Consider the following 27,714-nt stretch of genomic DNA (forward strand, 5'->3'; position numbering starts at 1 on the left):
TGTTTTGTTTATCAAGATCATTCAGACATTCATGCTGTGTTGGTCACCCATGGGGTGAAATTGCAGGCAAAAAAATCAAGCAAAACTTGTTGATAATCTAACAAATAGGAAAAGCATGTAAAAATATGAAATCCTGACAATTGGTAACTGTCAGATGATTCCCATATCCAGTAAAACATTATATTTTTAGTAGGACAATACTGTCACGGGTTGCGTGTAGCTTAATCCAAAAGAAGAGAAGCGTGAGGCAGAATAAATGAATAACAAAGACTTTAAATCAACACAAAGAGCGATGGCAATGGAATGCATAACTAATATACTGTAACTTCAACGAGAGACCATGAACAGAGGAGAACTCGGGGCTTAAATACACAGGAAGATCATCAACAGACCAGGGAACAGGTGAGGACCAAACTGAAACCATGACAACTAATGAGTGACTCGATCTCAGGTGAAACAGAGACAACGAAATCTAAGGGGCTGTTTACACGACATCGTGTCAACTAAAAACGTAAAACTTTCTATTGGCTTTCACTTTCACAATACACGACAACTGCGTTTTGGGTGCCTGAAAAAGCAATCTTTTGAAAACAGGTTTCAAAGTGCAAGTTTTTGAAAACGGTCTCCGTGTAAAAAAAGAAAAAGAAAACGATGACGTCACGATGACACAGGCGTATTACGTGTTCCGTCTATAGTGTTTCATCGCCATCTAATGGCCTGGCAGCAGAATACAGCCTTTTTAGTTTTCGCAGATCAGTGTGAATGGGCCCTGTGCACAGCTGCACTACTTCCTGAACTTAAGCTGGCTCCTTTGTTTCCTGTCTGCCAGGATTGGCCAAACTGATTAATCCAGGTGTGTCTGATTATTGTTGTTGGTCAGACACACCTGGATTAATCAGTTTGGCCAATCCTGGCAGACAGGAAACAAAGGAGCCAGCTTAAGTTCAGGAAGTAGTGCAGCTGTGCACAGGGCCTATGGGGATCGTTTTGACAATGATGTCGTATGTACACGGAAAACTCAAAGGAAAACGTTTTAAGCATATCGTTATCATGTAAACGTACCCTTAGACTAGAAACTAAATAAGACAATGTGACAGAACATGACTGACAAATACATGTTCGCAAATACCCGCCCCCTTTAGTTACTGTCGCTATGTCCGACAAGCTACGCCGCTCTCACGACACACCACGTTCTCACACAGTGAAAAATACATCGCGGAGCAGAGAGGAGACTGACAACATGCTGATAGACAGGACAGACCAGGTTACTTTTCGGTTACTTTTGATATAAAACATTTAAACAAAGTCTCATCTTTCAAATTTGGTCATTTTTAAAAAGAAATTGAAACAATAAATACCGTTTTGTGGCTCTTTAATGTGTTGTGAGTCGTGACAGATCGCTGTAGTAGAGCATCAGTTAAAGCTGCTCGTGAACCGATCATCTCTTCCTTCTAGTTAATTTATAGCATCAAATAAACATGAATGAACATAAGAAGGAATTTTGTTTTAACCGTGGAAAGGCGTCAGTACACTCTGTTTCTCAAGTTCAAATCCTCCCATGTTAATCTACTAACTCTCCTGACTGCTTTGTCGGACAAAATGGCGGATGGTGAAGTATGATTGGTCAGATCACCTGTCAATCAAGCTCCCTGCGAAGGGTCAATTGTGCTGCGTGCATTATATTCAAAAAATGGTTAAAAAATATAGAATTTACCAAAATTGATCAATCTATATATTCCAATTTAACAAGACAATACGTGTAATTTTACAGTAAAACATTGTTCAAAAATATATTTTTGCAAGCAAAATGTATGAATATGATTTCTTATTAGTTATACTGTATACTTAACTAACAATAACAATACATTTGTTACATACAGTGTTACATACAGTATTCACTCATCTTTGTTAACAACAGCTAATAAAAATACAACTGTTCATTGTTAGTTCACGTTAGCGCAGGTCTATTAAATAATATTAATGGACAGTTTTTGGATTTTAATAATGTATTGGTAAATGTTGAAGATAACACTAAGATTAATAAATGCTTTAGAAGTTTTTGATTGTTAGTTATTATTACATTAATGTTAACAAATAAGACCTTATTGTAAAGTGTTACAACTATTATTATTTTGTGTCATGAGTTGTAGTGTGATGTTTTGTTTTTGCACGGTTATGTCGACAACTAGTTGTGTTAAACTCATGAAGACGAAGAACATTGAGTAGAATAGTCTTTAATGACAAAGCTCAGGAGATAATAGAGGATACAGGAACACAACATTACATTGACGAGAACATGGAGTAAACAAAGGAGCTTGATAGGATAATTAACAGGACACAGGTGAATAACATGACTAATTAAACAAATTGGGGGAATCTAGGTCACGGAAACACAAAGAAACCCGGCATAGGCTACATGTAACAAGTTAATGATGTGCACTGTCTGAACATGTTTAACATTTTTATTTAAAGGTCATTAATGATAAACTAAGTAATTTCTCTGACCTTCTATTTACCACCTGTATTGTCATGATTATATATTGTGGTATAAACATTTCAGTTAAAGATAGGCTCAATGTTGTTCCGCAAATCTTAGAGCCCACGCCTACAAACTGCAGTCTCAATCTCAACAGAGACGTGCCCAAATTATGAAAGTACAGAGAAGAGTGTAAACAAAATGACTCAATTACAAGACTGTCTAATTGAATTCCACAGTCGATCAATCAAAAAAAATGGGCAACGAACATTTGAAAGTGGGAGACAAAAACAAACAGTGCCTGACTGAGACAGAATAAAGATGTATTATATTAAACCACTAAAGGATTGAATATCCTTTAGATTGAAGAACATAAATGTTATAAAAAAAAATCATAACAATTTAATGTATACACGACTATAACGGTCATTAACAATAACACATCTACCAGCAACAGCAACAAACCACAGTAGGTCAAACATTAAACATTAAGTTATCTGGCTCATGACATCTATCCTAACAGAAATAAACAAGAGCTGTAAGGTGAATATTGCACCTGTTATATCTGATTAATATTATAAACATGCAGTGACAGCGTCTGCTCAACAATCTAGAACATTTATTCCAGTCAAAGCAGGAAAAGCACCTCATTCATATAAGAAACACCTTGCTCTAATAGGAATATCACTCAGCGTGAAATGGGCAGCATCTGTGTTTGTGCGGACTGATTGTTATGCCGGCTGGGGACAGAAGTGGGGAAAGACAAAGAAAACAAATCTTTGAATTAATACTGAGCATTTCACCTTGCAGGTTTTCTCCTTTACAAAGCGTGTGAGGAATCAATTTACTCAGTCATTCCACCTTGTCTGTTTTATCCTTGCTGTATTAGCGTTGTTAAGCATGAGAACTCTCTGACTGCACAATGAAATGAATTACTTCCCTGCACAGAATCCTGAGGGACCAATAGTCCAATAGTGCTTTTATTGGTTCCTTGATATTTTATATAACAGCTTTAATTATATATTTTAAAATCAGAAGATTTGATAGATTACTGTCCAAATACACACCCTTGTGAAAAAGAAATATGCTTTACTTAATACTGAAATTATATACTTTAAAATAATATCCTTGAGTGAAAACTGAATGTAAAGTTTTCGAACACTTAGTTGCATGTTATTTACAATTACATGAAAGTATTATAGTTTACATTTATATTATATGGAATTAGCTGAACTTGAGAGTACTCATTTGACCCTTTATATGAAATTTCATACGTCTATTGTCTTAAAAAATATTAACTGTAAATGTAATATCCAATAACACACTACAGTTCAAATTATAATCAAGTACTTTACATATGCTTTAGTGTGTTATTAAACACATCACAATAAGTGCATTTTAAAACACAGCAAAAGATTATTGAAACATTATGATTTAAAATGTACTTTAAATTAAAACTGACATTATACATTGTGTGGCCTTTTATTTCATTAATATTATCTGCAATTTTTTTTTTTATAAATATACATTTAAGATTTGGAGTACACTACAAGTCCACATTCAACACACAATTAAGCACAAGTCTATTTAATGTTTATCAACATGACTCGGTAAAGTAATAGGAGAAATTAGAACAGACATATACATCCATTTGGCATATGACTAATGAAAAAAGATGTGGGTAAAGTTCACCAAACTTTGTGCTACTTCTTGCTTCTAGTGCTAGAGCTAACAGCTTTTAGCATTTAGAGGCAGCAGTTTATTTTTACCAAGATCCCGGACTATTTTAGTCTTTCCTTAACAGATTGTGTGCTACATATTGTTTTGTGAAGCTTATACAATGTTATGCATACTTTGAGAAGATTCTTAAAGCTACAGCAGCTAAAAACTCACCATTTATGTATAGACAGTCTGTTAAAAATATTAATAAAAAAAAAATTGACTTTAGAAGATCGATAAGCCACGTCTTGACCTCTTGCCTGAATTAAAAGAATGCACATTTGTTTTGCATTAAGGTGTAGAGTAGAGTAGATTGTACATTTTTACTTTTTGGATTTTTTATTATTTGTTATATGTTGGATTTATATTTATAAAAAGAGTGACGCCATATCACGACTGTTGCAGTGCCGTAGAAATTTAGCGTTCCTAAATATTATGATGTAATTTTCGGATCCCCTGTTACCAATTAATGCCACACTTTGTTTTGTACTATTGTATGCTATGCTTTGTTTGTTACTTGTTCTGTCTTTATAAAAAAAAATGTTTTAGTTACTAAAGCCTTTATTTAAATGTTGTATTCGTTGTCAGTCATTATCGGGTTTGGGGAGTAACGGAATACATTTAAAGGCATTACGTATTTAAAATACAAAATATGAGTATCTGCATTCAGTTGCAGATAAAATTATTTGAAATTAGATTACAGTTACATTCAAAAAGTATTTCAATTTCAGAATGGATTGCTTCGAATTTTTCTCTTATCAAAACAATTTCACTTCACATCAAAATACATACACAACAGTCTAATGCATTACTAGGAATAATAATTTAAGCTTTGGCGTAGTCTAATATTTAAAAAAAAAACTACATTTGAGCAGTTATGTCACCCCTTCACTGTCCTAACCTGTATTTGGCTGCGCTGACCCTAATCTTACATCACATTCCATGGAGAGACTTGCTGGAGGCCAGCCAGCACATGTATCTTATATTACAAACGACCTCCAAACGAACCTGAGCATCCACACAGCCTATAGACCGCTGGAGAATGTCTGATAGTAACACATCTCGCATCTAATCACTCTCCCACACCCTCAGACACGGGGTGCATTAAACTCCGTGATGCTCAATCCTGCCCAAATCTGGGCCACTGGTGTAGCCGACACACACATGGACAGCCGTGACAGATTTAAAAATAAAAGATTAAATGTGAGTGGGCTGAAAAACACACAGCAAACATTCCCAAACACAGCCTAAGGACACACACACACACACACACACACACACACACACACACACACACACACGTTAGACTTAATACCCATGAAGCTCAATACAATCAGGGTAGGAAATAAATGTGCTGCTATAAATTTAATAAGGGTATATAAAATCATGTACACTACCGTTCAAAAGTTTGTATTTGAAAGAAGTTTATTATGCTCACTAAGGCTGAGTTTATTTGTTCACAAATACAGATAAAAACAAGTATATTATGTAATGGCAAATCTGAATTTTCACATGACCCTTCAGAAATCATTCAATGCTGATTTGCTGCTCAAGAAACATTTATTATTATTATCAATTTTGAAAACGGTTAATATTTTAAAACAGCTTAATATGTTTGTGGAAACCACAATCGATTTTCCAGGATTTTTTGATTAATAGAAAGTTCAAAAGAACAGCTTTTATTTGAAGTTGATTCTTAGCAAAAAACCCTTTGTTCTTTCAAAATGATATGTGCTCATTGATGTGTAATTACTTCTACCAACTAATCAAGTATCCTCGTAAGCATAGAATCTGCCCATATTGTGCCTCCATCTTGAAAATACCATCGCCTTTCGCGCTTTTACACATGCGAGGGGGAGATTACTCGCGACTGCCGGCAGATTTTAAAGAATACAGCCACTGTAGGAGTTAAAACGCCCTCGGAATGGGAGGGGCTAGAAAGTAATATTCAGTAGTAGTCATATACAATTTCACCGCTAGATGGGAAAAATCCTACACAATGTAGATTTAAAAGGGGCCGTTGATTATGATTTCACTTTTTTAATTTAGCAGTTTGAGCATAAACAACATCTGCAAAGTCACGACCCTCAAATTTCAAAGCAAAGGGAGATATTTTCTTTTAAAGGGGTCATGACATGGGTTTTTTTATTTTATTATTATGTTCCCTTAGGTGCAATTATAGTATTACTATAGTTTTTTTTACAAAAAAACTTTTAAAATGTAGTGATTTATGACCTTTTCCCACCCTGTTTCTCATCCTCTGATTCAAACAGTCTGTTTTGGGGGTGTTTCCCCTTTAAGAGTTCAGTGTTAACGCCCACTGTTATGATTGGCTAATGTCAGTGCCTATGCATCAATTATTAACGCCCCCAGCCAGAACATTTGCGGATTCAGCGTATTTAAAAAGTAGTTTAAAGTTTTAAATACATTACTTACAGTTTGCGTCGTCGTTGTTGAGCCCAGAATAGTCGGCACGGACTTATCTTTGAGCAACAGTTTTCTGGCAAAGCCAGCATCATTTTGGGATTTGTTCTCAAAACAGTCACCCTTCAAATGTATAGAACAAACGCTTAAACTAACACTGCCGTGACTGAGACGTCCGCAAAAAATAAAGTGCATCCATTTTCCCCTGACGACTGGATCTTTCGCAGCGTATTCAAAGATGTTGTTTGTCCACAGCCAGGAACAGCACATCTGCGGCATCGTAATTCCCCTGTACACAGACCCACTCGCTGTCCGTCGACTGAACACTTGTGAGGCGCGCGGGCGCGACAATGATACGAAATGAGCGTAGTTGTCTTGCGCTTAAAGCGTAGTTGTCTTGTGCTGGAGGCGGGCATTATGCAAACGCTGGTACGTCACTTCGTACCGTGACGTCACTTCTACCATTGATCCAGAACGAGCTGTATTTAGAGCTTGATTAAATAAATGATTCGTTTATAATGGGGAGGACGTCTTAAGCTATGAAACTTGCAGGACGTTTTAATGGTACAAAGACCTCTTATATACTAAAAGATCAAGGCAAATTTGGTTTCTCATGTCATGACCCCTTTAAAGAAATTGCTTTTTAAGGACTACAACAAACGGCTGGTAGGGACCACACAAGCTTCCTCCCGGGTTAGTGACATCATGAACCCTAAAATTTACATAAACCCCGCCCCCTGAACACGATTTATAGATTATCATGACAGAATATGCTAACCAATGACTAGAAGATAACAACACAAAAGCTACATAAATTCATCAACTAACCATTCAGAAATGTTGTCTACATGTTGTCACTTCTAATTGAGTCTCTACATCTTTGTCTGACTCCGGTTTGAACATAAAAGGCGGACACAAGCTCTTGAAGCTCCGCCGTCTGTGACAGCAGCTCATTTGCATTTAAAGGGACACACACAAAAACGGTGCATTTTTGCTCACCCTCAAAAAGGGACAATTTGAACATGCTATATAAAAATATCTGTGGGGTATTTTGAGCTAAAACTTCTCATACACACTCTGGGTACTTCAGAGACTTATTTTCAAATCTTGTGAAAATGGCATTATACCACCCCTTTTATAAAAGTATCAATTCATGATACACATATCTTATACATATACATACTTTACATATTTTACTGACCCCAAATTTTTGGAATAGTGGTGTATATGGTCAAAATTCAAGCCTGTAAAGTATTTCGGTGTAAAAACAGAACATGTGCTGACTTTTATTTACAAAAAATGATCCATCCCAAAAAAGATGGAAATATACAGCAAAGTACTTCAGAGATTCAGTCATAGATCAAAAGTGACAATGTGAAACAACATGCCTGAAAGCTTTTAATTGTATTTTTTCTATATCAAAAGTCTTTTATTGTGAGAGATAAGACATAATTGTCTCTGAATGATGTGCACAGAACCTAAACAAAAGTATGACAGAGCGAAACGCATGCGGAGGTGTGGTGATTGTCTATAAAGACAGAGCGAGAGAAAGACCAAAGCTGTTGACATAATGTAAAGGAGAAGAAAAATGACTCAAACTCGAAAAATGTCTTGGTATATCGTGATATGACAAAAGACTCTAAAGCTTCATGATGACAATGACATGATATTGGAGAAAGTTAAACCATCACAAATCACAAATCACAGTTGCGTGTAGTAGCACTAGAAGAGCAAAAATAGGAAGGATGAGAGAAGATTGAGTTTGTATAGATGAAAGGTCAAAGGAGAAGGGATAGAAAGAGACAGAAAATGAAACAGAAAGAGTCCCAGCATGCTCGGCTAGGTCACAGTGCAGTAACCCGAGTGGGAAAGATTGTGCTGAATCAGATGCCATCGCTGAAGGTGACCCTCCATCGCTCCCTTCTGCATTCTCGCTCTCTTTTCTCCTCTTTCCCACCGCCTCCTCATCCTTTCTTCAATCCCTTGCCCCTCTCTTTCTCCCTCCTCAACCATGTCTCCCATCCCTCGTTCTTCTCCTGCTCACTTGATATTGATCCCTGCAGCAGTGCAGCCTACAGCTCAAGGCTGTGTGCGGTTTACTTGTAACAATTTCACAGCGACACGCTTATTCCGTACCTGCTATCAATATCCATATAACGAGGACCGATCCATCACCATTCAGATTTATATTTGTGTTGTTCCAAGCAACAGACATGTCAAGGTCCATTTGGCCTGGATAATGAAGCGAGGGGAACTACGGTCCAGGTATTGACTCTCGGGTTAAATAGTGGGAAGATAAAGAACGATACAATCTAGACTGTGCCACACTTCACTGACCCATGTTAAGATTTAAGTGTTCAAACAGTTTGGTTCATTGATTGGTGTGTTGTGATAGTTCTACTATACTTTTTTGTCCTTAGGGTACGTATACACAACAACGATGTACTTAGTATGGAAAAGTTTTTCTTTTGCATTTTACACGTACAGACGACACCATTGTCAAAACGATCCATGAAAACAACTACAATCAAACACTATTCTGCATGCCGGGCCAGTAGTTGGCGATGTCACTTTGTAAACAAACACTATGTGCCTATGGACTCAACCACAATACACTTCACATGACATCCCCGTTTTCACGAATTCACATTTTTATAGTTTACACGGAGATGGCAACGGAATAGTTTTCAAAAGTTTGTGCTTTCAGGCCCCCAAAACGCCATTGTGTACATGAACTACCAAAACGCATTAAAAGTTTTGTGTTTTAAGTTGAAAACGGTGTTGTGCAAATGGCCCCTGAGTCTTGTGCCATTACATATGCTTAAAGGGACAGTGTGCTACAAAAATGAATATTTTGTCATCATTATCCCCTTTCCCATTAGCCTGGGTGCCAGCCCGAACCCCGCCCACAACATTTTTTGGTCGGGAAGTTCGGTCTGGACTCGATCCGTTGAGGAGTATTTATGCTCGGCTCCCAGAAGGCCGAGCCAATCAAATTGCCAGGGCGGGCTTTAATCGATGATGGACAGATGATCTGCGGTTACGTGATCACCACGTCATCAAAGAGCGCTTGGGTTGAATTGGTTTTCAACAAAGATGACTGCAGCTGGAGAATTGAGATGTTTAGATTCCGCTATCGCTCCTGTTATAAAAGAAATCGACAGCGCATTCATTTTAAAAGACGAACAGAGAAACGTAATCGAGGCATTTGTCGATCGGAAAGATGTGTTTGCCGTCCTTCCTACGCGATTCGGCAAAAGTTTAATTTATCAGCTGGCTCCAATGGTCGCTAAGAAGGTGGGACACAATGAAAACCAATGGAAGGGATGGGCTCACGATCTGTTTTCTCTGAAGCCTCAGATGAACACGCTTCTTCAGCCTGGTCTCTTTCGTCGTCTTTCCATTTTTTTTTATCAGTCAAGTCGCGTTGCAACCGTGTTATAAAGTTGAGACAAGGCCGACAAATGCGAGAAGATTTATTTGCTTTAATGTCGAGATCTAATCCTAAACGGAGAACTTGTTCGTATATACATACACCTTTTTTATTTCTCTCAAAAATCCTATTCGTACTTGTAAGTACTTAAATTCTTAAAATATTTTTACAACAACGGCAAAGATCGTTTACACTCATTAATTTACTACTTCTTCCAGCGTGCGTGCAGTTGAGCTCTGTTGACAACTATGCGTCGATCAACACACGTCACTTTAGGTTGTAGGTCTATACAATTGAGTGCAGAGTTTTTTTTTTCCTGGTTCGGTTAAGACACGCCTCATAATCAAAGCCCTATGGAGCCGTATCAGACTCACATTCTGCCTAGAATATGAGTATGACGAAGTAGGGCTACTTTCCCATAGCAATCCCTGTAAATTACCATACAATTACCAAAATGACTTTACCGGTAAATACACAAATATGCTGTTCACACAACTAACTGAGGCTTTTTACTATTAAAAAGAGACCATTCACACATCAGCACCAAAATTCTGTGAAGTCTGTCATCGGAAATGATCTTTAAATGCTGTGCCGCTGTCTTCATTCGCCAGCATGAGAAGTGCTTTAGTTTCACTATCTTTTGTTTTTACATTTTAGTGATGGGCGTAAGGGGATGATCACACGTTTTTGCTCTTAAAAGAGTCGTGCATTACCATTTTTGACCCAAAAAAGTTACAGACTGAAGCTTTAAATATATTTTTAAATTTAAAATATATTTATCAGAGTAAAAGTATATTTTATACAAATACCATGACTTCATAAGATAAGAACATTTTTCAAGAGTTGCACCACATGAGATTTCTATAATCTTGTCATAAAAAGTTCATATGATTTAATATTTTAAGAGACTTTACAGACCTTGACATTTATGAGTGTCTGAAGGGGTCCTCTCTATAATTTAATGTAATGTTTTATTTTTAATTTAATAATTTATTTTGTTCACACCACATGACTTTGATTTAACTGAGTTTTGTTAAAAATGTATTTTCTAATAACTAATAAAAGATCATGCCAAACATAACAGCCCCTGGTCACTTCATGCTTTTGTTGTATGGAAATTAGCACCATGAAAACTATCTCTAAACTATCTCAAAAAAATCTCTCTATTTCTGTTTCATGAAAACAAGAAAGTCAAACAACATGAGGGTTAGAAACTGATGACAGAATTGTCGTTATTGGATTAATAGTTTCTACTGTGTGACATCAATTCCTTTACAAACGACCTTCACAATTGCTCATAATGTGACTGATATTCCATTAGACATCTGAGACTGAATGAGACACAGATTAGCAGATTGTCATGGCCATGTAATGCAAACAGTGAGTCAAAGAAGCAGAGTTGTCTTGCAGCGCTATCCTACACAGCAAGGGTAAACTGCAGCATCCACACATATCTCTCTCCTTCATCCACGCCTTCGACACATCACCTTGAATATGCATGAAGCGAGGTGTGGCGTGTGCATATAATCACACAATTAACAAGCGCACACAATACATGCGCCGCGCAGAGGATCAGAATCGTCTCATTAACACACTCAGCTATCAGATGAACTCAAACCAAGCAACATTCAGACAGCTTCAATAAGATGATTATAAGTAATTGGTTGAAGTTGGATTGGTAATTTAGCTGAAATTGAGAGGGTGAGTGGGAGGCTATAGAGTTGGCACACACACGACCATATGTACACACACACACACACACACACACCCTGGAGTGTGAACTGAGTGTTTCTCAGTGATTCGGGATGCGGAATATTGCAATTGTTGCTTTCTTCAGACTTCTCTCTCTTCCTCCCTGTCTCTTTCTCATATTAATGAATGATTCATAACTGTAGGATAACCTTGACTGCTCCCTGAGCCTACAGCAATGCACTGTTGTGAAGTCTGGGTCACAACATTCATTTTTTTCAGAACCAGATGAGGACAGACACACCCAAACACACACCGCAAGAACTCCAGCGTCTCTCTGCCTGTTTCTTACAGTACACGAATACACGAGTCACATAAATGATTTTAAGTTACATAAACATATTCACACATACATGATTTCAAGAGTTGTTCAAACCTGATGAAATGCAAAGACAAGCATCGAGGTGATGACATGATGAAAAAATAAATATCTGCCATCTGGCAATATGCATATCTGGTTTCATCTTAATGTGCAGATGATAAGTATACTAATAAGTATATTAACAAATAAATTACAAATAATAAATAATAAAATACATGTATATATATATATATATATATATATATATATATATATATATATATATATATATATATATATGCATACACACATTATATTAACATTTAATTATATAAATAACAGTTATTTGTTAAGTATATAAATGGTTTATATAATAATATTTTTGTTTATTTTTATGATTAATCGGATTCATGTATTACATACTATATATACAGTAAGCTACTATACAGTATATATATTTCAATTTCAGTTGAAATCAAATTAATATGTGTATGATTAAAGTAATGTGTATGCTAAATTGTCATTCATTTGAAACAATAAATAATCATTTATTGATAATATTGATGTATTATTTACAAACAAACAAATACATCAATTCATTGTATATTAAGTCAGATCATAAGTCAACACTTATCTATGAATACATTTGCAAAATTGTACAAAATACTTGTATAGCCTACTTCATAAAGTACTTATTTAAAGATAAAAAGGAACATTTTGTCAAGTTGAAACTGAATTTCTAGACAGCCTGAAATTTAAAAATAAGTCTTGATAGATTGATAGATAGATAGATAGATAGATAGATAGATAGATAGATAGATAGATAGATAGATAGATAGATAGATAGATAGATAGATAGATAGATAGATAGATAGATAGATAGATAGATAGATAGATAGAACTACCTACTATGTAGCATAAGCTGTTGACAACCACACACTCAACGTAGGCTATCTCTCTGTCTAGTGTCTCCCACACCCACATTTACAGTCCAAACATTTCTTCAACACGGATATTTAGCAGAAAACACACTCACCTGCACTGTCGCTGACACACACACATTCTCTTCAAACAATTCAGCCGGTCAAAGATCATCCGTTTAAACGCGTCTATATACATTGATAAACTAGATTTGACCCCGACGGTCAAATTCCTAAAAAGAATTCCTAAATGTTAATTATTCGGAAGGATGCTGCGAGATTTGTAACTTTATACGACTTCTAAACGTCTGTTTTCTACAGAGAACACTATCTGCACGCAGATGAGACGCGCGCGCCAGACGCGTAGTGGACAGTGTGTGTTCAGCTGGGAACGGGACCAGTGATGATCCGCGAGGAAAAAAAACAGGGTAAAAAAAAAAAAAAAAAAAAACGCACATCGGATCGGACAGCACGTTTGCACTTGGTTGTAGACACTCCAAAACAACAGACACTGTCATTGGATTGTGGCTTTTGGGCCAATGATAACTTATGTCCCAAACAAACTGAATAGCTTTTTTGAATGTTCTTTGTATTAGCAGCAACAAGAGTGATTTTCATTTTTCACACAGCAACACGTCCACTTAGAATCGATGGCAGAGCCCAAATCTTACCTTCATGGTTATCTTTCTCATCCTCATCGTGTGTCCCGAGGCTTTTTAACCCGCGTAATTGTTATGACTTTCTGGATAAATGCGCTGATCGGTTACATTGCAGCGGTTATGCTGAGTCTGGCTCCTCGCATCGCTCAATAAGCAGAACACGGCGACAGTATCGATTAGGAACTGGAGGACAGTGTCACGGATGTCCGTGAAGGCATTGCTGCGGGAAGCGATGCGTGTCACCGGTCCAGATCGCATCTAGCGCACGCTTCGATATTCCCAGGCGCAGGCAATAAGGAAAGAACACTGTAATAAGAGTAAGAAGCGATATTGGAGGCGCTGAGGGGAGGGAAAGATATAAGGGGAAGATCCGCCCCTTGCATAAACGAACCAGGTAGTTTGCAGGTTTTGTTAAAAGCGTGATAGGTCAAGGGAGGGAATGCGGACAGGTGAAATGTTAGGATTGAGATAATAGGTGAGTTGGGAAAGTGTGGATGGGCATTTCAATTTTACCACACTCTCCCTGCTAAAAAAAGAAAAAGAAAAAAAGAAGCTTAAACCAAGGTAAGATGGTTTGTCTCTGAGATTGGTCAGATTGCTCTGTTTGCTGGTTTCAGATGGACTTTGGGAACTGCATGTCCTTTATCTAAACCGACATAAACCAGCTAAGACCAGCAAACAATCTTAGGCTGGTTTAAGATGAATTTTTTATTTTTCCAGTAGGGCTCTGTCTGAATAAATAAAAATAGTCATTGATGGGCATATGATTTGGTAGAAAGTCGAAGATGAATGGGTATTTTTTTATATATATTATATTATTATTTATTATTAAAATACACGTTAATTAATCACTGAGGCACTTTTTACAAACCTACGCCCAGACTTTGCGTGCAAAATATAAACAATACATTAATTTTAAACATTTTATGTGCTTTTAAGCTTGCATAACTCCTGTGTATATTGTTTTTTATTGCAACATTTTGATCACAGTAGACGCAAAAAAAAAAGGTTTAATAATTTGTAGCCTACTAAAAATGCTTGGCTTTATATTTTCAACGCTAATTTAACCCCAAATTCCACTGGGGTCACTGCAAGGTGAGTTGAACCAGGTAGAACTAATTCATTATTAATATAATAATATATTACTAACAAAATAATTAAAATAACAGTTATTTGTGCGTTTACAATTTTAGACACAATTTTCACTCTATATTTAAAACATTAGAAAGAAGAGATAAAGTCGTTAGTACCGTGTCGCATTATGGGAATTGTAGTCTTTTGAACCTTTCCGGGTATAGAGATGTTTGCACAATAAAACTACATTTACCAGCGATTACAACACACAACAAACATGGCGTCGCCGGAGTGGCAACAGGAGCGTCAATCACTGAAGATTAATATTGGCCAAGATGATGGAGGCAAAAAATCTGCTCCAATATCTTTCGGTTTTAGTAAAACATTGAGCAGGCCCAAACCCGGGAAAGCGGAAGAGCGAGATTTTTTAGTTGAAGTCGAAGGGAAAGAACTAAAAGGGTGAGTTGAATGCTAACGTTAGCTAGGTTAGCAAATAGTTCAAATAAAAGCAGTAACGTTATAATGTTGATTGTTTAACGTTTTATCTTTCATTGTGCTTCAACTTGTTTATGTCTGTTGCATCTACAGAACCAAACCGGTGGAGAAACCGAAGGAGCTTATTATCCCGTTGATCCACAAGAACCGGTGGTACCGACAGGATGCTGAGCGAGGGGAAAAGAGCAGCGATGACCAAATTGCGAAGCCCAAAGACCCGTCCCGGGAGGTGCAGGACACGGTGGAGACTCAAGCCGTCAAAGAACTCATCGAAGGTGTGTTGCTATGTTATTCGTTCAGTTGGGTTTGAACGTGTTTTAAAACCTAGTGAGACGCCTTTATGGAAGCGTTTTGGGCACCCAAACATATAATATTACCAAACGTAAGTTACATGATTCATGGCATTTAGACTAGAATACCACGTCAGTATATTTGTAAATTAATATTTTAATAATTTAGTGTTTACAAAATGTTGACACAGTACTGCAAAAAGTTGAATATGATGGCCTAAAAGGCTGTCCAAGTCGCTAACTAGATTTCAAAACACAACCTTGTTTGTTTACTTGCGAGATGCCAAATTTACCCTACAGTTTCAGATTATTGTAATAAATCTTAAGGATTTCCCATGTGAAAAAAAGCACTGTGCTTAATTGTATTGAATGTGCGGTTGTACTTCTGTATCTCATCTTAAACAAGTTTAATAATACAAAAAATACTGTACTTGCAGATATATTAATAAAATGCCACTTAAGTGTACTGAAAGAGAGTGCACTTTCATGACTGTTTCTTAATACACTTAAGTAGCCTACACTTTTAGATCATTGTTTTCATAATATTTTGACATGTTTTAAAGAAGTAGGCTACATTTATATTGATGTGTTGACTTGACTAAACAAAAAGTACTTTATTATAATTTAACTGTATTTATTATTTCATTTAAAAGGTAACCTTTTAAATGTACTAAATTGCAAATACGTTTAAATGCACAACATACAAGTTTCAATAGAAATGACATTAAAGCGTATTTTAGTTTACAATAAATGCTTGTCAGTACGTCGTTTAGCAGTACATTTCAACTATTTCAAAGACAATAGAAGTACATATGAAATTACATTTAAGAAGTACTAAAGTACTACTTAAGTGTGTCAAAACACTTTTATGTTCAACTAATGGTTGAACGTGGTTAAAAGCGAAAGCATTTACTAAGTGAAGAATAATGTATTAAAGTAGTTCTGTTTGAATGTCAACTACTACAGAGTCTCAAAAACACCAGGAGAGATGGAAGAACGGACCACAGTCGGATCCGAACCTTGCCATTCCTATTCTCATGCAGAACCAGGCTCCCGAGGGCTTTGAGGATGGTGACAAAGTCAACGTGGACATGAGACCAGAGTCGGTAAGTCCTTGATGGATACAAAACATTTTTTTTTGGAGGGAGGAACTGTTTTACCAAACCTGCTTTATCCAAAGTTGAGCCCCTTTATTGTTTTCAGATTCAGCAATGAATGATGGTTCTCATAATGGTGCGTTACACATTATTACAAGGATAGTTCACCCAAAAATGAACTTTTGAAGAAAAAATAAGTTATTTTGAATATGGGAAACCAAACAGTTGATGAGCTTCAATGGGGTCCATCAACTGTTTTGATTACCCATATTCTTCAAAATATCTTCTTGTGTTCAGCAGAAGAAAGAAATTCATGCAGGTTTGGAACTACTTTAGGGCGAGTAAATGATGACAGAATGTTCATTTTTGGGTGAACGGTCCCTTTAAATTATTAAAGACTCTAACGCGTTTGCAAATACTTTATCTCCTCCTGAGAATCCTGCACTAAGGATACATTTTAGTGTCAAATTCATCATAGCAATGCTATTGAATTAAATGGAAAAATCTTGTAAAGCTGGATGAATCTGTCCTTATAGAATGAGTTCTACCACAGAACGAGACTGTCGTGTGCACTCAAGTCTAATGAATGTAGCATTAGTGAGTCACAATCATACAGTTAAAATTCTGTAAATACTGCAAGTTGAGAAATTCTAATTGCATTAATGGTTTACAAAATAGTTTGTAGTATTTAGTGGTTTTCTCCTTTTGTATTTTGGTACAGTTTGTCTACCTAAACAAAATGGAGCTAAAACTGTGCTGAGTTTGCTAAAACAATGACTAATGCTATAAGCGATTTGGTTATGATTAACAGGCAAAACTGGTTTCTTAAGAGAATACCGGTAAGTTAATATATTTTGTCGATAGTCTATCATTTAAAATCGGGGTGGGTAAGATTTTTTTTATCTAAAATTTTTTTGTTTCCAGAAGTCTCTCATCTCTTAGGCCGCATTTATTTAATCAGAAATACAGTAAAAACTGTAATAATGGGAAATATTATTAAGCGATTAAGGGGTGTAACAATATATTGTGTCACAATGTGCAATACAAAAATGCAACAATATGTATTGTGGATAGTGACAATATTTATTGTGTATAGTTCACCCCCCAAATATTTTTTTTTTTAAGTTTTAGTGTCAGTACTACATTAAGCTGCTATGTATAATGTTGAATATAATGTATAATAATGCAATGGGGGAATATTTGTGGGTCCTGACAAATGCCAAATGTCTTATGTTAATCAGTAAAAAGACCTTCATTATTTTAAATATATCTATTCAGTGACAGTGACAGCATATTCGTCTAAAATAATTCAGTATTTTCAGCTTCAGAATCATGAATATTTTTGATTCTGGTGTCACCATTGTCTTGTGCATTGGGTTACTGCACTAGTCCAAGCCTATTCATTTCCACCCACAAAGTAATACCAAAATTAGCATTTTAATCAACGTTAATTTTTTTGTTAAACTTGATAAAATCATATGTCTTGGAGTATCGCAATAATATCGTATTGTGATATGTATCAGATCGTGACATGAGGGTATCATTACACCCCTATTAAACGTTAATGATAATTATCGCAATATGTTTTCTCGATAAAATTGTAACAGAAGGTTGTTTCGATATGTTTATGCATTAAGCAAATGATGCTACGCATGCGTGTTGCAGACCGCCGCACTGGTGCCAATGACTGAAAAGAGCTGCCATTTCTGTTGCGTATGAGAAACATTAAACGGCTAAACCAAACAGAGCTGCTCATTTGAACGGTGGATTTCTCAGCTCTGCTCAAAACATACCACAGCGCGAGCTCAGAGCGAATCTCAGTCTCAAAATTAAAAAAAAATTACTTCAGAAAAAAAATCCCATCATGCAAGCTAACTGTTTAAAGGAGATATGGCTATTATTGGTACTGCACAACGTTGTATTCTGTATACAGATAAAGATCTCTCTCAGTTTTAATTGCAAATCCGGGCCATATCAGTGTTTGAACATGCTGAGTATTTCTAATGCAATCGTAGCTGTTGATTTGTGAAGTGTATTTTATTAAAACTCATTAGTGCTCTATGAGTGTATGTTCTGCCGCTCGAGCTGTTGTCCAGTACTGGTGCCAAATGTGGTGTCAGCAAAGGCCAGTTCAAGGTCATTGCTCACGCAGTGTTCTTGTTACATTTACACTGTGTGTGTGTGTGTGTGTGTAGTATAAGGGTGTGTCCTAATGAAATGAGTGATGAAGAACTCTCCTGCTGCATCCAAACAGCTTACTCTGCATAAACCTCTCTCTCTCTTTCTTACACACACCTCCAGTGTCATTTCCTCCTGCAGTGCAAGTCCATCACTTGTAGATTGTTGTGAAGAGCGCCAGCTACGGCTCAGAGTCATTATGAGTGAATTCTACTCTGCCTGTCAAAGAGCTTGTTTATTCCACTGTGTAAAAAAAAAAGCTGTAATATTTCATCTAATTATCAGCTTCTCTGTAGGTTGAGGTGTGTGTTTCTAATTAGTATCTGAATGTGTTTTTGGTTGCTTTGTAAGTCTGTACGTGTTGGCTTGTGCTTGATTTCTCTGTGGAGATGTTTGAGATGTGTATCGAATATTGATCCGATTCGTTCTGATTCAGTCCACAGAGGCCGACTATGAACTTGTTCCTGTGGAGGCTTATGGGTTGGCCATGCTGAAGGGAATGGGCTGGAAGCAAGGAGAGGGAATTGGACGCACATTTAAACAGTAAGCACCACTTTTTTTTATCTCAATCAATTGTAATTAAAGGGGTGGTAAAGTATGATTTCACTTTTCCAACTTTAGTTAGTGTGTAATGTTGCTGTTTGAGCATAAACAACATCTGCAAAGTTACAACGCTCAAAGTTCAAAGCAAAGGGAGATATTTGCTTTTAAAGAAATCGTTTTTTTAAGGACTACAACAAACGGCTGGTAGGGACTACACGACATTCCTCCGGGTTTAGTGACATCAGCAAGTCTAAAATGTACATAAACCCCGCCCCCGGGAACACGCAGTTGAGGGAACAAGTCAAATATTTGTATTTGTAATATTTGTATAGTATTTTGTCACAGAAGTGAGTCAGCTCAAACTTTAGCATCCATCTTTTCACATGCAATCGAAAGTCACTCTGTGTGCATCTCACAACAGTTCCTATACGAGCGATTTATAGATTACCATGACAGAATATGCTAATTGAAGATAGTTAACGCCACATCAGCAACATAAATTCATCAACTAACCTTTCAGAGACGTCCTGTTGCATTCTACATGTTGTCTCTCCATCTTTGTCTGACTCCGTTTTGACATTAAAGACAGAACAGTTTCTGTCATTTTAGTGTGTCTGCATGAGGTAATAGCAGCTGCTAACACACACATGAGCTCTTGAAACCCCGCCCTCTGCAGCAGCTCATTTGCATTTAAAGAGCCAGACACAAATCGGTGCGTTTTTGCAAATCCTCAAAAAGTGAAAACTTTAACATGCTATATAAAAATATCTGTGGGGTATTTTGTGCTAAAACTTCACATACACACTTCTGGGGACATCAGAAATGTATTTTACATCTTGTGAAAATGGCATTTTACCACCCCTTTAAAGTAATTAAAACGAGTGGGAGGGAGTAGAAAAATGTAACCCGTTTCTCCCATTTGAGCACCACAGCTCAGTGTGTGCCGCTATGTAGGCCACAGTTTCGACTAAAGTGTTTTTGTTTTTCAATTAAAAAAATGAATATGTGCCCTTGACACTCAGCATATTCAGATGTTAGTCTCATTATTAATTTCCATGCCAGCTTCTGTGACTTTTTTTTTATGGTGAGAAAAGTTTATTGTAAAACTATATCAGTTTTTTTAAATCTATTTTTGGTATATTTTGGTTTAACTTTCAAATTTCTTCGAAGATTTATCAGAGGGTTAAACCCAGCACAAGCTAATAAAATATCCATCAGTCAGAAAGGATTTTGACAAAAGGTACATGTTGATGGATCTTCTCCTAATATTTAAAAACTTATCAGATGTTCTTGAAAATCTTATATTCAAAAGTACAGCGCAATGTACCATAATGGCCATCCTAATATTATTAATTAAATGTTTTAAAGCTGAAAAATCAACACAATTATTTAAAAAAAATAATAATAATGATCAATTATAGCCTAGGTGATTGAGTACTCATTCATCCCTAATTGTATGTGTATACTGTATGTATTTATGTATATATATATACAGTATATAATTTTTGTAGTCTCAATGTCTCATTTTAAAGATTAATTTTTATATATGCCTGTTCATCTACACTTGTGGTTATTTGTTTGTTTTTTAAAGTTGACAGTTTATCCTCTTTAAAATAATGAAATATTATCTACAGCCATACGTCCATACATTGTCCATGTGTTCGAAAGGCCTCAAATAGCTTTTCTGCTTTAGCATGTTTCATCTTTGACCTCTGCAGTATCTTAATAGTTTCATCACTGTTTTGAGCAATAAGCGCTTTCTAACGCACGTGATGTTTGGCTCTCTGCAAGTCTTTTCCGCTCGTGTTTCCTTGTGTTGGGATTATTGTCCCAGTTGGAGACATTAATGACGCGAGATTATGATTTTATGTCAAATGCAATGAAGAATTATTTCAGACCGGCTGAGGGAATCTTTGGCGCGGACTGGCCGCAGACTTTTTAATCTTTTGTGCTTACGGGCCCATCTGTCCACTTGTATGGACATGGAAACACACAGGCTGCTCTTTATGAGGGGCGGGATGCTAGCGTGCACGTGATGGAGATTCTGTTAGCTTGTGGTTTATTAAAATGTCCTAGTTGCTCCTTTTTTAATGATTTAGTTTCTTTTATTTCCTGTTAGAGATGTGAAGCCTATAGAGCATCAGTTGAGGCCTAAAGGACTGGGTTTGGGTGCTGATCGCTCAGCCATCAGAGACCTGGAGCCCGGCGTCCCCAAGAGACCCCCTAAACCCGGTGATGAGAGGGGGAAAGAAGAGGAGGTGCTGGTTCTGGGGCCTGGAGGATGTGTGCAGGTTGTAGCAGGAGCGCATAAAGACCTGTACGGGAAGGTGAGTGGACTTTACTTCATCCGTATTCACTTCTGTGACAGTAATGGAGAACCTGTGTACTGACACACGAAGTTGGAATTGCATAAGATGCAGCACTTCAAGGTATTTTGTGAGCCAGCAAGTATATATTATGCTTTTAAGATATTAGATCCCTAATGGGAAGTCCCTCTGTGGGAAAATCAAGTTTTCAATGTTGTTTATATGTCTATGTGGTGTTTTTAATATGCTTTAAGACAAACCATGTGCAAATTCATAAGTCAACACCATTGCTGAGTATTTTCTCTGCAGTGAACCAAAGGCAGTCTCAAAAACACGGTTTGAAATCGCTGGGGTTTCTGACCTCACAAACTATATCACGTCAACGAGTGGATCTGAGTGGAGGCGGGGCTAATTAGCATATTCATAGAACCGCATATACTAAATAAGGCAAGGGTGTAGTAGAGTAACATAAGGAAAAAACTTATATATGAAACTTAAATATGTCATTTTGGTGATCAGAGATGAGTTTTAAGGAATTAAATTATTACTGTAACTACAGGGGGACTTAAATATTAGTGATCTAAGAAAAGTATGAGATTTTATATCCAGGGCATTTATATCCTAGTTGAAACCAGATTGAATAGATCCGACCATGTAAACTGAAGTGTCGAGAGAAACTGCACACAACGGTAATAATTACAAATGCTGCATATATGGTATTAATACGTTGTAGCCTGGAATATTTGTGCATATTTGTATATATATACATATATACACATAATACATTGTATCTCTGTGTGTTGGAGATATGATTTAAAAAAAAAAGCTATTTATTCCTGTAGTATAAAATGGTATGGCACCACAATAGGCTACTATTAAGGGGGCCCTTGTGGTCATAATCTGGGCCTGTTTATAGCTACTTATCCACATGTGCTTGAATAAAATAAATATGAAATGCAAAAAATAATGTAATTTTTTAACTAGAATATAATAGTCTGAGTGACATTTCTTCTTGATTTTCTCCCTGTCGGTTTTTCTTATTTTTTTTGCTCATTTTGTCTCCTTTTCTTGTTCTCAAACCGTCTCTTTGACAGGTCGAGGGAGTGGATCCAGATAACGCCAGAGTTGTAGTCAAACTTGCCATCGGCGGCAAGACCGTAACCATCAGTCAGCACTCTTTAAAACTAGTCACTCGCAAGGAATACGACAAATACAGCAAAGACCTCAGTGAGTTTGCTCTTACATCTATATCTGTTGTTTGACAACTTCAACACTGTCAAACTGCTTTGAATTAGCGGATGTAATATTTCTGGCCTGTTTTCCAGTTATTCTACATACAAATCCAAAATGTTGGTCCTGATTCTGTTATTCTGGGTAATTCTGGTGCTTCTCCATCTGTTATTTTCCATTGAATATTCTTTTAAAGACGTATAAAGAAGACTATTCATTCACAACACATTTAACTTCCAGAATGTGAATGTTTCTAGTGAAACTGAATGTGTGGGAAATAATGTAGATTGTGAACGTGAGCTCTGATATTATTAGTTCATATTATTTTAATGTGCACTTATGAATTGTGCTTAACTTAGTTTCAACAGTTGAGAATAATACAGACTGAAGAACTGGCTTGACTGTGTAAAGTGCAATTTGAGCTTGTGGGAAAACAAGCCGTTTGAGTGCAAGCGTTTAAACCCAAAACATCATCAGCAAGTCTTTATTTTTCTGTAATCAGAAGCTGTGTGGTCTGAGATTCTCACAAGCAGAATTGCACACGTGAAACCGGTTTCATAATTTTAAAATGGTAAACATTGTTTTTTATGCTTTTAAAAAAGACTATTAGTTGTCTATGAATGTCCACTTGCCCTTTCTTTTCTCAAAAAAAAAAGAAAGAAAAACTCTTAGGCACTGACAATGGAAGGGAATGAAACCAATTCATAAACATTAAAATACTCACTGTTTAAAAATTATAGCCACAAGACATAAACAATGATTTCAGCATTAAAAATGCAGCAAACCCTTAATCTCTAAAACGGCTATAAAAAAGCTTTATAGCTCAAATAGTTTTACAGAAAAAATAAATAAATGCAAGTGCTTTTATAAAATGATGAGCTTCGCATTTCCTCAATTGTTTACTTCCATTGTAAGTGCCCAATAACATTGAATTAATCTTTTTTTTTTTCTGTCTCCCAGGTCGTCTTAGTAAAGCACACAAGGACAAAGAGAGAGAAAAAGAGCGGGAACAGCAGAGGGAACGAGAGCAGAAGTTAAACGGCAAAGATGAGAGGGGAAAGACAGATAGAGATCGAGACCGAGAGAAAGATCAGAAGAAAAGGAAACACAGAGAGTCGAGTGCAGACCGGTAAGACAGGCACTCAAGAACACTTACATGTGTATTATTGAATCTATATTTATGTGTGTGCACTTCCTGTTCCTGCCAGAGAGAAGCCTCCCCCGGCTAAAGAGTCGCGTCCCTCTCCACCGGCCCCCTCATGGCTCCAACGGGACCTCCGTGTGCGATTCATAGATAAAGCATTCAAAGGAGGCAAATACTACAACTCTAAGGTACTTGACCAGTGTTGTGAGTCTGGTTTGTTTAGTACAGTCTGAGAGATATGGAAGTGTCTGTATTGGTGTTTTAGGAGGGAAACACACAGGATGCGTTCTTGTTTTCATAAATACACTGAACAGAATGCGCTTTTTCAGATTATCCATAATTAAGATATTATGAAGCCATAATATATTAGTATAAATTGAAGTAAATTTTTTTATGTTTTGTGTGTTTAGATGAGAGTCGAGGATGTCGTGACGCCCCACACTTGTGTGTGTCGTACAGAGGACAACAGGCTGCTGGACGGTACGATACACTTTCACCTTGACCATTATAAGAGGCATTTTAACAGAGAGACTTTGGTCTAATAACTGGTTTTAAGTTTTAATAATTCGTCTGTTTCAGATATTAGACAGAAAATGCTGGAGACCATTGTACCCAAGAACGACTCGGACTACGTTATGGTGGTTCTGGGAGAACACAGAGGACAGGTATATGGATTCACTTGTTTGCTCTGTTTTCCAAATCCTAGTGGGCCGCCTACTTGGACAACATTGTAGACACTTCTTCAAGGTGTTACACACAGAATAATGTTGATAATACCCAGTGGTGTTATGAAGTAAAACTATTAAAATAATTGTAATTTATTGAAGTAAAGCAAAAATTGTATATAAATATTACGTGAAATAGCAAAACTTAATCAAATAAAAATTAGGCAGGTTATTTAAATAAAATACATGTTTAGTTTTAGTTTAAATTACAAAACCTAAAATAAAAATCTAAATAAAGCTAAATAAACACAAAATATAAAAATAAAAGCTAATTCAAAATATGAATAAATAATAACTGTATATAAATAATACAAAAAAAGCTCTGCTTATACCTCATTTGGTCCAAAGGCAGGCTGCTTGGCATTTATCACAGATGAGGGAATCCCAGAATGCACAGCGAGATGGATTTTAGTTTAGTTTTATTCACTGCTAAAATGAGTCAAAATTGGTAACCTAATTAAAATTAAAATATTTGTGCATACCATTTAGGGCTGTGAAACGATTAATCGCGATTAGTCGCATCCAAAATAAACGTTTGTGTTTACATAATATATGTGTGTGTGTGTGTACTGTGTGTACTTATTTTTATATATAAATACACACACATGCATGTATATATTTAGGAAATATTTGCATGCATATATTTATATATAATTTATATGTGACCCTGGACCACAAAACCAGTCACATGGGTAAATTTTTTGAAATTGAGATTTATACATCAGCTGAAAGCTGAATAAATAAATGATGTATGGTTTGTTAGAATAGGACAATATTTGGCCGAGATGCAACCATTTTAAAATCTGGAATCTGAGGGTGCAAAAATATCGAAACATTGAGAAAATCTCCTTTAAAGTTGTCCATTTATGTTCACGATTGTGCTGCATTCAATCACAAAAATAAATGTTTTATACATTTACGGTAGGAAATTTACAAAATATCTTCTTGGAGCATGATCTTTACTTAATATCCTAATGATTTTTGGCATAAAAGAAACATCAATCATTTTGACCCATACAATGTATTTTTGGCTATTGCCACAAATATACCCGTGCGACTTGTGACTGGTTTTGTGGTCCAGGGTCACATATTATATATAAATAACACATTTTTCTTAAATATATACATGCATGTGTGTGTATTTATATATACAAAATAATTATATACACACACATATATATTATGTAAACAGTTTCACAGCCCTAGTATATATGTTTGTCCTTCGTGTTGTCATTAGCTTAGCATCATGCTGAAAAATAGTCAGGAACTCACCGCGCCTTAACTGTCCAAATGAGGTGCGTAGGCCTGAAAACTCAGAAACACTTTTGAAGTGTTTCCTTAGCATCATGCTAACATGCCCTAGAAAGTAGCTGCCTAAGTAGTCTACGAGGCAGCTCACAAGAATTTGGTACAGAGCCCATAAGTTATTATCCTTATTTGATATGTATCTTTGGTCCACACATTTTGTCACTCCTATAAGTCTTTCATAATTTGTCATTTACTTCTATCCATGTATTTCTGCTGTAGAATCATAATGCCTTATCTTGCAGGTGGGCCGCATCCTGAAGCGAGACCGAGAGAAGTGTCGAGCCATGGTTCAGCTGGACCGTTACGAGGAGCAGCTGTTCACTCTCGACTATGACGCCATCTGTCATTATGTGGGCGGAACAGAACACTGAGAAACCAATCGGATGATACGACACACCTTTCATCATCCCAACCCTGTTTTGATTGGCTTCCCTTAATTCCTAGAGACCAACGTATCAGATACATTACATTTTTAATACAACCAAGACTTAATTTATTTTACTAGTTGTGTTGTATTTTTAAATGCATCTGAATAAGACACGTGATCTTAAAGCAACATAATATCTTGTTAGTAAGAGTCTGTTGTTGCGGAAAAATATTTTGCATATTTTGTGTTGTGCTTAGAAATGTGAGCGGGATCAATGACAAAAAGTGACATTTTCCTCTCTGTATAGTGATAATGAACATTTACACAGGTCAGCCATTGTAGCATCAATGTTTGTGTCTGCTGCTGATCTGGGAAGAACGTGAAATTTAATTTTGGCCCAATGTAATTAAATATCTCACTGCCATTGAATTAGAATCCAAAAACTTTTGAAACTCTGCATCGTTTCTTAGTCCAGTAAAGATCTGAATTTATTAAAAGGTTAACAGTTTGTACAAAGTTATACGCAAGCCACCTAGAATTTTCACTCATGTTATCTTTTTATAATAAAATATTAAAATTCCTTCAAAATGCCTTTGAATTGATATCTTGGTCTATAACATCACTCATCCTTTACCATATAAAGCATACATATTATTTGATACATGAATTTCTAAGACCTCTAAATTATCAACATGATTAACTTTCCTGACAAACCTGTTGTACACAATCATACTTTTTTTTAAAGGCCTTTTAATTTAGCATAGATTTTATATTATTAATATTTCAAGATGAATTTGCAAATTGGGTTTACTTCACTATCCATAGAAAAATCATGTTAAAATGCAAGTATTAAATATACATCATGCTTTTGAGAAGAAACGTTTACTTGTAAATCTTTCAATCATCAATGTATTGCTTTGCATTATTTGTCCCCACAATAGAAACTGCAGAGCTTTGATCATAAAAGCTAAACTAAAGTTGAACTAAACTGGATTTATACATCATCTATCTTAGATATTTTTAGAGGATATACCACCACCGGTTTTACGTACAAGGCTGAATCCAAGTTCTGTCTGTGAAACCAGGCTGTGGGGTGACAACTGATATTTATATGCATTTTATAAGTAGTCTCTAATAAAAATCTCACTGATATACATTATAAGCTATCAGAATTTCATCTCACTTATTGGCCATATAAATAACATCGTCTGCACCAAATTGCATATTTCTGCTCGGGCGTCTGAATAAAATATTTTTTTTCCTCGAGAGTGAGCTC

General features: G+C 36.2%; 2 protein-coding genes across 8 annotated transcripts in view; one reads left to right on the forward strand and one right to left on the reverse strand.

Annotated features, from left to right (window-relative positions):
• Positions 1 to 14,571, reverse strand: part of magixb (MAGI family member, X-linked b) — a 99,984-nt gene extending 85,413 nt beyond the window's left edge. For 6 of the 7 annotated variants that reach the window (XM_079637441.1, XM_079637440.1, XM_079637447.1 and 3 more), the window contains exon 1: positions 13,139 to 13,452. In XM_079637441.1, coding sequence (XP_079493567.1) covers positions 13,139 to 13,221 — 83 coding nt within the window. In that variant the 5' untranslated portion in view covers positions 13,222 to 13,452. Of the gene's footprint in view, positions 1 to 13,138; positions 13,453 to 13,693 lie in introns of those variants that run through there. The other variant, XM_079637442.1, reaches the window with a different exon arrangement.
• A 364-nt stretch (positions 14,572 to 14,935) lies between these two features.
• On the forward strand, positions 14,936 to 27,119 carry gpkow (G patch domain and KOW motifs). The gene is made up of 11 exons (XM_079638181.1): positions 14,936 to 15,214; positions 15,344 to 15,525; positions 16,507 to 16,646; positions 19,252 to 19,358; positions 21,478 to 21,685; positions 22,759 to 22,891; positions 23,855 to 24,023; positions 24,103 to 24,226; positions 24,449 to 24,518; positions 24,618 to 24,703; positions 26,314 to 27,119. The coding sequence occupies exons 1-11, from the start codon at positions 15,033 to 15,035 to the stop codon at positions 26,440 to 26,442; spliced, it is 1,530 nt and encodes a 509-aa protein (XP_079494307.1). The 5' UTR covers positions 14,936 to 15,032; the 3' UTR covers positions 26,443 to 27,119.
• The last annotated feature ends 595 nt before the right edge of the window (positions 27,120 to 27,714 follow it).

The sequence above is a fragment of the Phoxinus phoxinus genome, assembly GCF_949152265.1.
Source record: "Phoxinus phoxinus genome assembly, chromosome: 15".
Taxonomy (NCBI): Eukaryota; Metazoa; Chordata; class Actinopteri; order Cypriniformes; family Leuciscidae; genus Phoxinus; species Phoxinus phoxinus.